Source organism: Argentina anserina, chromosome 5 (assembly GCF_933775445.1).
Source record: "Argentina anserina chromosome 5, drPotAnse1.1, whole genome shotgun sequence".
In the NCBI taxonomy this organism is placed as follows: Eukaryota; Viridiplantae; Streptophyta; class Magnoliopsida; order Rosales; family Rosaceae; genus Argentina; species Argentina anserina.
In genome coordinates, this window is record NC_065876.1 from 14763551 (window position 1) to 14776470 (window position 12920).

At 36.5% G+C, this 12920-nt stretch overlaps 1 protein-coding gene and 1 long non-coding RNA gene across 5 annotated transcripts; both read right to left on the reverse strand.

Annotated features, from left to right (window-relative positions):
- Nucleotides 1–489: 489 nt before the first annotated feature.
- On the reverse strand, nucleotides 490–10355 carry LOC126793206 (carbon catabolite repressor protein 4 homolog 6). 4 transcript variants are annotated; one of them, XM_050519662.1, is made up of 12 exons: nucleotides 10342–10355; nucleotides 8203–8300; nucleotides 6821–7810; nucleotides 6656–6744; nucleotides 6516–6556; nucleotides 5763–5809; nucleotides 4031–4100; nucleotides 3799–3920; nucleotides 3297–3415; nucleotides 2173–2326; nucleotides 1905–2052; nucleotides 490–1070 (listed from the first exon to the last, which is right to left on the reverse strand). In XM_050519662.1, exons 2-12 carry the CDS (start codon nucleotides 8277–8279, stop codon nucleotides 762–764), a joined length of 2166 nt encoding a protein of 721 aa, XP_050375619.1. In that variant the 5' UTR covers nucleotides 8280–8300; nucleotides 10342–10355; the 3' UTR covers nucleotides 490–761. The 4 variants fall into 4 exon arrangements, with proteins under 4 accessions (XP_050375619.1, XP_050375620.1, XP_050375621.1 ...); XM_050519663.1 differs by lacking the exon at nucleotides 10342–10355 and having other exon boundaries at nucleotides 2173–2311; nucleotides 8203–8325; XM_050519664.1 differs by lacking the exons at nucleotides 3799–3920; nucleotides 4031–4100; nucleotides 10342–10355 and having other exon boundaries at nucleotides 8203–8334.
- Nucleotides 10356–10382: 27 nt separating this feature from the next.
- On the reverse strand, nucleotides 10383–11516 carry LOC126793252 (uncharacterized). Its single transcript, XR_007672044.1, has 4 exons — nucleotides 11388–11516; nucleotides 11259–11295; nucleotides 10732–10759; nucleotides 10383–10458 (listed from the first exon to the last, which is right to left on the reverse strand). It is a non-coding gene; the product is annotated as an uncharacterized LOC126793252 (long non-coding RNA).
- Nucleotides 11517–12920: the final 1404 nt, after the last annotated feature.

Below are 12920 nucleotides of genomic sequence, written 5' to 3' on the forward strand. Positions count from 1 at the left end.
CTTCATAATCATGATAGAGAATAAAACCTTACTGAATTGCAAGACCAACTAGCAGATTCATCAATTCGTTCATAACCATCAGTTTATATTCTCTCTTTACATTGTAATTATCTCTTTTCATTTAGTTAGTCATACTTCCGGTAGATCATGCGAGCTGAATGACAAAATGAACAGTCTAAAGACCTGCTGGAACACAAGTCTTATCTTGCGATGTTCTCAAGTCCATCCCAAAAGGTATAGATATTGACAGTTCAAGCCTCTCCCAAAGCTGTGCGACGGCTCTCGGCTCCCGGCTCCTGAACTTAACCCACCCTATGGTAACTCGCAAACTACTCGACAATATATGCGAATTATTACTGAGGCATATATGCTGAACTTAGACCTATCAGTCTGCCCCAGTTCCAGTCCTCACTTTCAGTACCATATGTAATATGTTATCATCTTACCCCAAAGGATAGGGAAGTAGAGTTGGGCCCTTCTCCAACCATATGAACAACCAGAAGATTTCTATAAATTCAAATCAAATCCGTCACTTAAACATGTTACAATCTGCTCCATAACAATTGTAAGTTAAATGAATGAAGTCAAAGGTATGGAACGTAAGATCTAAGCCCTGACGAGAAATCCTATGCAAGAATATTCATACTGATTGGCTTGTCTTTGTCAATAAATTGTGGAACAGTAAAATTGCACAGAAAGCCTAGGCAAACTAAATAACTGAACTTAAGAAGAAGAAAATACGTTCCACCTTAACAAGGAATTTATTCCCAGGATATCACAAACTCAGCACCAATTGGTAAATGGTCACTTGGATGATTAAAGTTGGGTAATCCTCCACTAATATCAGAGGATTCTGGTTCTGGAAGCTCGAGGAAACTGACTGGCTGTATTTGGTCACTAGGGGAAAAGAATATATAATCCAATGTGCCTGTGAAGCCAGGGGTGTAATTCGTAAAAGGTGGTTCACCCCTTGTAGAAGCATAGACACTGCACAAAGGAATAGGCAGATCTTCAAGAACATCAAGTGTTGGTGAAGATGAACAGTTGCCCGAAATAAGATACTGGTAAACCTGAAATATCAGAAATGCTAGATACAGTGAGAAGAAAAGTATTTTAGCTTAAATTTTCCGAATTCCAAGCAAGCAAGCAACCAATGATTAGTCTTTTGGAGTATACTTGTATACATCTAAGCACTCCATATGTACATCTCCTCATACAATTTATGTGTTTCTACTTTGGTATTATTTCAGTCATCTACCTATTTGCCCACAAAAAGTCCAATATGCTTTGGCTAACATTACTAAGCAAGGATGTTATTTAGAGAAAACACTGAATTGATTTAAGTCTGGAAGACCTTTGCATGCCTTTCAACGCATGCTGCAGTGGTCTTTCAAGGAGTTAAGACACCAACTAGTAGACTGAAAAAGTAGAAATCATTCATGTCAAGATTTTGTATGCACTATATTAACTATCATAAGTTGATGTTCAGTTTATGAAGAATGATTATGAGTCTAGTGTTTTTAAGAGCCTGAGTGTCTAGGGTCTTGAGTGTGTCTTTGTGTCTATTTAACTCTATTTAATACCGATTATTCATAAGTTTTAGCAGTTACGTACAGTCTTATGGTGATCTAGGAGTCTAAGAGTTGTGTTTGAAGCCTATAAATATGGCTATCTATTGTAGTTCCAAATCAGATTTAAATGGTTTATAAAATTATCATATTGAAGGTTGTGCCTTGTTTTTTCTACCTCCCTCATTCTATTTATCCCTTCTAAAACCTATGTCTCTCTAATACTACTGTCTCCTGCATTCAGAAGTTGCATGCCCAATCACTGAAGAAAAAATATATATTGCCATAGGCAACGGAGAAAAAAATATGCAGATCAAGAACTTCAAGAACATCAACCTTATCTCCTGGGGTTGAATTGAAGTCACCGGCTATAAGTAATAATGGGGTGCACCCAAACTTATCTGATATCAATTTCTTAAATTGAGACAAGCGTGATATCAGGTATTTAGCTTGTGCAAGCTTAACGTCTTCCCAATCTGGATCCCTGAAGCATAGATATCAGTATGAGACTATAAGCTGGGCTTTTACGGCCAATATGCACAAAAGAAACTATCAACTAAACTAGAAGGAAATGAATAAGAAATAACCAACAATTTACCATTACCAGTAAATATGAGTGTTTGCCAGTATAACAACATTTTGTGAAGGACCTTTAAACTTGAATGCGGCTATAAGTCCCACACAATCACGTTTTAGCCTGATACAAGGATCATTAGGATCTCCACGATCATTCTTATTCGAACCTGAATAAGAATGAACTGTAATGTATCATAGTTTAACAGATTGTAATAATCATTAATCTTCTAAGGTGAAAAGGAAGTAGCCGAAAACCCAATAAGGAAACAGACAAAACAGAAGAGTATGCCACAGGAAAATTAACAAGGCAGCATACACAAAACACCAAACAGATGAAAAAAAGACAGATATCAGGGTCGCTTGGACCTCCAAATCAGTACCCACAAAAGCAGCATTCACTAACTAATAGATACATATTGCAGCAGGATGAATCCTCCGGTAGGTTCTGAATATTACATAGACCAGTATATTTCAAAAGGTATGATTCCCCCACTGGATATCATGTCTACTTATCTAGATTAAAGAGGAACCAGTGAATTACAACATCTCGCCTTGCCCATAGTTTCAGGAGTAACCTTTTGCAAATAATACGAATCTACTATTATTAAGAAAATAACTGTCAACTAATTTATTTAAAATGCCCCATACATAGTTTTACACTTAATAAGTGTATTGGTGTCTTACTCACAAGGAGATAGAAGACGACCTACTTTTCCCTGAAAAATCTGTCAATAAATGATGAACCCCATTGAAAGTTAATAACACAGGGCAGAAGCAGCAAGGAATCTGAAAAGTAAGAGCATTAAAGCCTTTTTTACTTGAACACTCTTTCTCCCAGCCTAGTTTTCTTGTCTATTCTTTTTCTTTTTTTCTATCTGCAGTAATCTTCATCAGCAAATTCAACTGGCATGTGTGAAACTGAATACCTATAGAGTACTCTACAGTATACAGTGTAGTAAATAAGTACATATCCTTCACTACCAACACTGTAAAAGTGCAGCATAACTAAAGCTGATGAAGTGATGATGACACTAATGCCTCGAGGATTGTTCAGAACACAGAACATTAAAACTGGACTATCCATACAAACACAAAACAACAACAAAGACATTAAATAAACAAAAAAAGAAAAAAGAAGTTAATGTCAAGTACCATTTTTGTTTGCGCTAGCTTCCTCGTCATATTTTATATCAACACCCAGAACCTTTCGCCCTTGAATCGAATCTACAAGATCATTGTAATCTATAAAATCCTCCATCACCAACTCTGCCCTGAAGCATCAGAAACAGTTAAAACAGTCGATAAAAATCAAACCCAAGTCCTCAACTGTATACTATTACTAGCACTGTATATGTGTTATTGAGGGGGTGAATTGGGCTTGACATTTGTTTTAGCTTAATCTGCTTCTAATGTTTCTCAAATTCCTGTAGTTTAATCTCCATTAGTTTTTAACCCCTGTAGATTTGCTCTTTTAGAGTTGACTTTCAGTTGGCACTATCAAATATGAAGGACTTGCTGTTCCTCTTGGACCATCAACTTACTCATTTAGAAAATGCTTATAAATTTCCAAGTTAGCATTGTCCCTACTTGGTTTCTAGTTAACAACGGTATAAATTGCATCTCTAATAGGACAACAAAATTTATTTTCACATACATGTTATGCTTATAAAAAATTCCACATCCGTCGTGCCTTTTCCCTCTCCTCTGAATGTAAGTACTAGAATAACCACTGCTCTCCATATTTCGTTTGTAAAAGCTCTCGTACTCATCAACTTCCTGGTAAGGATTTATCATAATCCGTAAGAATTTAAATTTTCTAACAAGCTGGCATTACAAGGAAAAGTCACCTCCCTGTACGCGGAAATTAAGAAAAGAGAAAAAAAAACCTGTAGGCAGAGAAAATCGGCTCCAAGGTTCTTAAGAACACTCAAAATTGCCTGCGAGCGGGCTTTCCAGCTATGGTAACCATAATTAACAAATATAAGATGTATCATTCGCAATTAGAAATAGCCAGATACAACCAAGATATGAAATCCTGAATTACATAAATTAAAAAATATATATAACTCTTATTACTTATGCAAGAAGTTATTTAGGGAGGGGCACAAGAGTGGACAGGACAACTCCATTAGATAGGATTGACTTGCTACACCAAAAAATTCAGCTTTGGTAAAGGGGAAAAGGTCAGAACCTTTTAAGGTTGTGGGGTGTGAGCTGTACTCTGGGTGGATTGGATGGAAAGAAATAAAAGACTTAATGAACCAATGGTGGGCTGGAGAGGGATGACCTGTGGGAGAGTCAAGTTCTGGGCGTCCTTATAGGCTTCCGAAAGGAAAACAAAAACAGCTCCCGAAAGGAAAGAACATGATAAACTTATACTGCACACAGGGTACTTCAAAGAGAAAAATGCATGACACTATCTGACTACATTTGTATTGACATATCCAAGAGTTCTGTAATCAAACAGGTGGTTAAATACATAGTTGTTTCCTCAACAGAATAAGATAAGACACGTATGAGTTACTTTCAGAACTCTGCCAAATATTTACAAATATTACTAACTGATGGAGATGAAATATCAGTTACGAGCTGACTCCAAGTGAATTTAAAATGATAGACACCAATAGAAGATGGTACACACAGCAAGCTGCCATTACATGGGGTGGGCGTTATACAGGGCATATGTAATATCATGTTGATTTAAAAAATGTGGTACAAATTGTGAAAAAATGGCAGAGAATTGTGAGCTCCATATGAGGCAGCTTTTTCGGGTTTCAGGTGATCTCTGTTGGGGTTCTGGGAAGAAGTTCGTTCAGTACTTATCAAACCAGATGAAAGATTGTGAGGGCTGGAATCTACAGGAATATTTTTTTTTCCTTGCAACTCATACTTCAGATTTCTTTCTGGATGTTCTATCTAAATGATGCTACTCAAACAAGATTATAAAAAGGCCAAAGTAGATGCCAACGTCAAACTTAAAACTTGGATCACGGCTCAAGGATAACACAAGACTTGTCATGTACTTCAAAACAAGAGACCACATATTGCTTATCTCCAAGCTGGTGCATCAATTGCTAGGAAACACAAAAGTGCAATTGATGTCCCAATTTATACATACAGTAGCTTTCAAGGCTGGTGTAATTTGACCTTTGTTTTGGGATTAAAACTCAGATTTTGTGTTCCACAGGGTGCTGCTTCATGCTTGTGTCTCTGCTGGTGCTAAGCTCAGGGGTTTTGATAGAAAGGAATAGTGACACATGCAGTCTTCTGTGTGAGATTTCAGTTTCTTTTAGGGGGCTGATCCTCATTCTATTCTGCTAGATTTGGAAGGATTCAACTTCTAAGCTTGGTCCTGTGGTGCTTTATTTCTCTTGAAAGTGAACTCCTTGTCCATTGATTTATTTGAGTTTTAATGAGAATTATGGTGCAGCTCACTATTTTATAGATACATATAAGCCAATCCAAACTACATTTTGCCAATTTAGTGAAGCACATCGATATTGTGCAAGCGAACAATTCTTTTCAGAACAACTATCAATAACATATAACTACTGAACCAATTAGTTCATCCAAAAAGAAAGTAAGAAAACTCATACGAGAAGATTTTTTGATTCATACTTGAGACAAGCAGATGGAGAGTGTGGAAAGTTACTCCTCACATATGCCTACACACAGAGGATCAATATATAACTGTAAGACAAGGATTATCATACGTGTGTACCCAAAAAAAAAAGAAGAAGAAAGATTGTAGTAGGAGAACAGAAAATTGAAATGTAATATTAGCATGCAGAAGGGGTATATCCTTGCATATAATTGTATGGATTCGTCATCATAAACTGAACTATAGTACAATAGCAAATAACATAACTACTATACTCAACGGAAACAGAACAAATACGCATCAGTTCAACAGGAATGAGAAGGAGAAAAAACAAAAAAATTCAGCAAAATTTTTCTATACAACCTCCAGGAACTCGCGTATAATAAATTATAAAGCTAATGATTTACTATATAGAAGAGAAATATTAAGCAAGCTCTCACACACCAACTGCATTTTTTAGAATTAACACTGTTTGCTCCATACATTTCATCACTGATGAAACATAGAAAGACCATGATGAGGCATAGAAATATAGAAGCAGGTTGAATTCAGAACCATAAAATCCCAAGTAGTCTTGTCGCAGAGACAATCATCGTTTTCAAGTTCAACTTTAAATCCCACACTAATCTAATTGTGTCCATGTGTAACTCCCATTCAGCCAAAAAAGTAAGTGTTTTCTTACACACATTGTCATTGTCTAATACCAATCCATATAAGCAAGTACCAAACCAATAAGCCAAACAGCAGATGAGAAGTTAAATGGAATATACCTGAGCCAGAATGTTATAAGACACAAGGCTAAACTTGGCACCTGCAACATTTAACCAGCACACAACTCATTCCCAGTGATGGGCTTCGGAGCCGTACCATGCAGAAGAAATCAGCCACAACAATGAAAGTAGGAGATTACCATCATCAGGTTTGCTCAGCGAGGAGATGCCACTGTCAGGGACAGAAACAAATCTTGGGGGCTTCATTGGTGATTGGGTAGAGACACTCCTGCCCACAAGTTAAGAGAAAACAAGTAAGAAACAATTCTCAAGAGGACAAAGAAGAGAAGATGGGATTTGGCTACCTTGAAGAGATGAAGGGATTTGGTTCATTCACGCATTGAACAGGTTGCTTGCAAACATGATTGCTGGAGTATGGTTCAGCACAATGGATACAAAGGCTTCGAGCATGACGGTCACGCTGCTCGGTGGCGGGAAAGGTACGGTTCGGGCGATATGTGGTGGAAGGGTTGGTGTTTGGATTGGAAAGGCGGTAGTTGGCGGTGGAGGAGACTGGAGGGAATGACCAAGTGGTGTTTCGGTTTGGAGATGAGTAAGGAAAGGGGTAAGGCTGGTGAGGATTAAAAGCATGTTGTGTCTCTGTGAAGTCAGCCCAAGTGGGATTGGGGTGGTGAACCTCGTAAGAAGTCATCCAAACTGATGCAGGGATATGATTGACACGGAGATACCTCTCGACATCTTGGCCGTTAAACCGAGGCAATTCCAAGTTGGGAACATGTTGCGGTGGTGGTGGTGGGTAAGCATAATTGGGCGGTGGGTAGCCATACTGCTGTGGTGGGGTGACAAATTGCAGATTTGGAGGGAACCTAGCAATATGGGTTTGTGGTGGAGTGCGGTGATTGAAGGGAGTAAAAGGAGATGGCGGCGGGTTTTGACCGAAAGACCCAAATTGACATAGTACTTGTGGCCCAGCTGATGGTGTGAATGGAGTAGTAGCAGCACCCGAGGGTCCGGCGTGGATCACTGCGGACGGTGGAGGAGAGTCGTTCAGCAGAGTGTTTTGCAGGGCTGCAAATTGGTGGTTCATCCACCACGTTTGATTCCGGGCGATGGCCTCGATGGCGTTCTGAGAATGAAGGGAGCCATTCTGGTCTTGGTCGGTGGAGATGGAATCAGATGGGGGTCGCTCAGTTGGTGTGAGTGCGACTCGTCGGGTGGGGGTGTTGATGGGTGGAACGTGTCCATTTTGGGAAGGGAGGGAAGGGCGACGGTTCTGATTCCCACGCATCGAAACAAGCCGAGCGACGATACCGGCGGTTGATGAGGCTACAATACTAAGAAAGGGAAAGGCAATACTTAAGAAGGATTCAGATTCACCTAGGAATCAGACGCCCCAAGGCTCCGAGAAACAAACAAATCTCCTCTCCTACTCACAGGAGTCACAGCTGGTCCTAGGTAACTAGTAATGCCAAAAGGGTGAGCTGCATAATTCCATGCGTGTCGAGATCAGATTACTAAACATGACTTAGGCTGCATAATAAATAAGCTGATTAAGAAGAGTGACCGCAACAGCGGGGGAGCACAGGAATAGTCGTCCGCAGGCCTCTATATATATACAAGATAGTTTGCCCGCGTTTTGCTGCGAGTTTGTGTTGTTAAATTGGAACATAATCAAACAATTTTATATGGAAATTGTACAAAGGTGGTGCTAACTGGATGGCTGTACCTAATGGACGCGGCTTTTGAGTCCTCGTTGTATTTACCCTTTTGTATTGAAAAGTTAGCATCAAAATGCAGCTTCATGATGGTACCATGTAGTTTAATCTAACCAGAAAAGTGGAAAAGTGGAACCGAATAATTGCACTTCAAACATAAGAAATAGGAAAGTGGGACGTAACGAAAATTGTAAGCAATAATTACAACATTGGTGTTTACTGGATGGAAGATGACTTGAGATGATTCAAACAAACATACATCTCCATTAGTTATCATTTACAATTTGACTCACGATCATACACACTCACACCTAGTTGTTGGTGAAGGTTTTTTTACAAAAGCAGACTGCTTGGCTACTAAATGTAGTTGATGTTACTTTCGTTTTCTTGCTTGCACAAAGTTTAGTCCACAGCCTCATGTCAACAGAATTGTTGGTGAGGATGATGTAACATTCTGAGACTTGTGATTTTATGATCAATTCATTGATGACAATGTATTTGAGTATTTTAACGGGTATTAGTTTGACAAATGTGATAGGTAATATAGAAAAAGAAATAAAGTTTTGGGGTTCTTAATTAAGGTTTTTAATTGTACCTCTGTAACACATAGAGAATGAGCCTTAAATGGTAAAGGATTGAGAAAACAATGTAGTAGTCATAAAAATGCAAGAACATCTACCTTTATCAGACAATTATTATAGACACCAATTTTATAAATAGTGTGGAACGGCACCCTAGAAGACTTCTTCTCTACCTTCTAACTATAATTGATTATATTTATTCAAACTTGATTACATGTATGTTGTACATTTATAGTATATATTCTAGGCAAAAAGACCGATTTGCACCCCAAACTTGATCATAATTGTCAATTTGTACCATGAACTTGCATTTGAGCAAATTTACCTCCTAAACTTGATAAAAATTGCCGATTTGCACCCTATACGTTAAATTTAATATTTTCCATCCAATTTTAAGTTACATGTCATGCATTTGAGGGGCAATATTGTCATTATATATTTATTCATATTTAATAATGAAATAAATTAATAAAATTACTTAAGATGAACACTTGTTATAATTTTTTTTTCAAAACATGTTATTGATTTATATATTTATTATTTTACGTGATATAGTATGTTAAAAGATGTTAGAAAAATATAAATAAATACATTGAAAATTAAAAATAAATGTGTGTTCTGGGAGAATTACTATTCTACTATTGTGTGTGTCTTAACCTTATTAGGTTTCTTGTTAGAGATAGATGCGCATCTCTGTAATAGATTAGGACTCCGAATCCTACGGGATTGTAGTTATGTAATGCCTATATATATGCCTCATTATCAATAATTAAATGGTTACGTTTTGTTTCATTACGTCGTTATTATTCTCGTTTTGTTCCTCCTCCAATAATGTGTACATATAATTCGAATGGGTGTGTATGTTGAATATATAATTTAAAGTAGGGTTAAGTATGTAGAAAAAAGATGTAAATAAATAATTTGATTAAAAATAATCCTCCTTTTAAAGAATATATGTATTTGTTTTTAAGAAAAATATAAATAGAAAATGACAACATTACCCCTCATGTGCATGACATTTGACGCAAAATTGGATGAAAACAGTTAAATTTAACGGATATGGTGCAAATCGGCAATGTTTACCAAGTGTAGGAGGTAAATTGACTCAAATACAAGTTTTTGGTGCAAATTGACAATTTTAACCAAGTTTGGGGTGTATTTTGGCAATTTTGCCTATATTCTATAGAAAATAAGTGGTTAAAATATCATTACCTTCACAAAAAACATATTCATGAAAATACTTCATCGTGTCACCATCCAGATCAATATGAAATGAATTAACAAAACGCCCCCATAGAATCTTGTACTAAATTCTAAACTATTTAACTTATTCATGAAATAAATTTAAGAGTGATGTTCCATAAACTTATTCTGAACTCCAACAACTAAGAGTCAACTACCAAATGAATAAGTCACTTAAAACAACGTAAAGACTAGTTCAATTTTGTCCAAAAACATGTCATCCACAAAATTTGTTTACAAACTATACTAATTACACTATCAGAACACTTACATGGTTGTAACTTTTAACCTTAGAAATTGAATATTCATGAAATTATAGGAACATACCAATGAAACTGTTATCTGAGATATTGTCATTACATGTTGGGCCTTTAGTCAGCAGTGTATTTCCATTGTCGTTGCCAAAAACATGTTGCTCCCAAGTTCCCTATTGGCACGACAAATCTACAACAAACAAAACAACCATGAAATAAGAAACTTATCAGAACTATCTAATGAATTTAAAACTACCTTAACCTAAAACAAATGTACTAAATTACATCAAAGAAAAAAAAAGACTGTAGTGAAAAGATGTAAACAATACTCATATCTTCATTGTTATAAATAACATTTACAAAAACTGATGTTGCTTCTATAAAACTGATGTTGCTTCTATTGGCACTGCATTATCACCACCAACAAAAATATGTTTCAAAAAAATCTGTCCTTGCAGACAACCTCCTTTGACGTGGTTGACGGCGCATAGCTGCAATACAAATTCAATGAAGAAGTAAATCCTTCATTGTTCCATGAGCGCTACCAGATCATGATATCAAACAAAGTAGAGAAAAGAGGTTGTTGATAAAAATGAGATGACATAGATAAATTACTTATACTTAACGATTTTGTCAAGAAGCGAATTGAATGCTTTCAGAATCTAACTTATACATCAAATAATGTAATTACAAAATGGATGTAGCCAATTAATATCTCTTTCAGTAACAGAGCTGCATATGCGTGTGACTAAATAGCTAGGGACTAAATACATAATCATCTTGTGTTATGTTCAAGTCTGGAATTAGAAGTCTGACTCGTAATATATATTAGGGTGAAGAAGACACTATTACTTGAACAAACTAAAACTACTTTAAAAAACACTCCCGAACATCAACCCTTCAAATTAAAACAACACCCTATTTCATTATCATTTGGCTTTATTTTAATTCTTTAATGGTTTTGCCAATTGTCCACATTCAAAACAATACCTTGTACAATAAAAAGGCCTCCAGAATGCGAACAACCCTGGTCATGAACATCAAACAAAACTGAACAACTAGAAATTGGAAAAGTAATGATCATCAAATGTAAATCAAACAGAGGATAGAATTTATTACCTGAACGTTGTAAAGTGAGACCAACCTGCAATATTAACAAAACTTTATAAGCTATAGATCATTAAGAAGGAATTTATAATGATAAAGAAATAGATGGACATCGTCAAATTCAAACAATAAGTAGCAAGCTATAAATTCACTACTCAAACCTTATAAAAGACAATAAACCCGCAAAATTAAAAGATAAAATGGAAATCATTAAGGAGGACAAACATATTATGATCTAAAACCGAAGCATATACTACTGATATCAAAGAGGGTAGAACCAAATTTGCCAATGGTGTCTTTCTTTTCTCTCTCATTTTAGCCACGATCATAAAATAGTGCAAATCATTACCCAATTAAGCTGAAATTTGAGAAGGTGCCAAACGAAAAAAGAAAGTAAAAAAGAAAGATCTCTCAGAAGAATGAACAAACGCAGATGATATGAAATAAATAAACTTAACTATTTGGCAATTTTATGGAGAAGACACCAAAACCATTCATTATCCTTGTACAAATTAACAAAACGTTGCATACAAAACTAAGAGACATTCATATAATCGAAATTCGAAAAAAGGCATATAGGGATGTATCTCAACAGTTAAATTCCTAGCCAGCAAGCAGAAACCCAAATATCATCCTCATTGACAGAATTTCTTCAAGAGAGAGAGAGAGAGAGAATACTTAACGGTACAGTTACAAAGCGGATTTTGAGATTAGAGGATGTGGAATTGATGTCGTAAGATGGAGGAGAATTGAATTTCTAAGTGATGTCATACTTCCGGATGCTCTTGAAATCCCTACTTCGTTTCGGTTTGCCGAGCGAGACAAAAATAACAGATGCAACGGACGGAGAATTGCAGAGGAAGGTTGCTTTCGGAGCAAACGCAACTGACTGTCATTGTTCCCATCTCCATTCTTGAGAGCAGTAAAGAACAGGGGAATAGGAAGAAAATAGCGGTGTGTGGCGCCTCCAAAATTCAACACGCAACAAGACTCAAACGTGGAAGCGCACCACCAGAACAAATGGCGACCCAACCCAAACTAACAGCCACACCACAACCCAGCCCATGAGGCCCGATACTGTTCACTACTGTAGCTATAATGTTCTAAAACACTCACGTATAATATATAGTAAATATGATGAAAAGGCTTATAGATGAGAGTTGAACAAAGTGGCAAAAGCAAAACTAAATGGAGGACACCAAAAGGCAAAAGGGCACTCAGTCTAGGGCTGGGAGCTGGTGCCAAAAAGTTGGTACCAAAACCAAGTAATTGGACATCGGGTAGTAATGAATCGGTAAATTTTCTTTGACGGAAAGGTTTGTACCCAATATATCGAATCTATGCATTTTTATTATTTTTATATCTTTTTGGATGTTCATTTGCGCTATTGTAGATTTATAATATTATGTTACATTAGTTTAGTTGTAAATATATATATATAAGTGGACATTTATCTATGTCTCAATTTGTACCAAATTCATTCCAAATTTATATGTACCAGTACGTTTCGGTATCAATGCTTGAAATTTATGATCTCGAACCTAA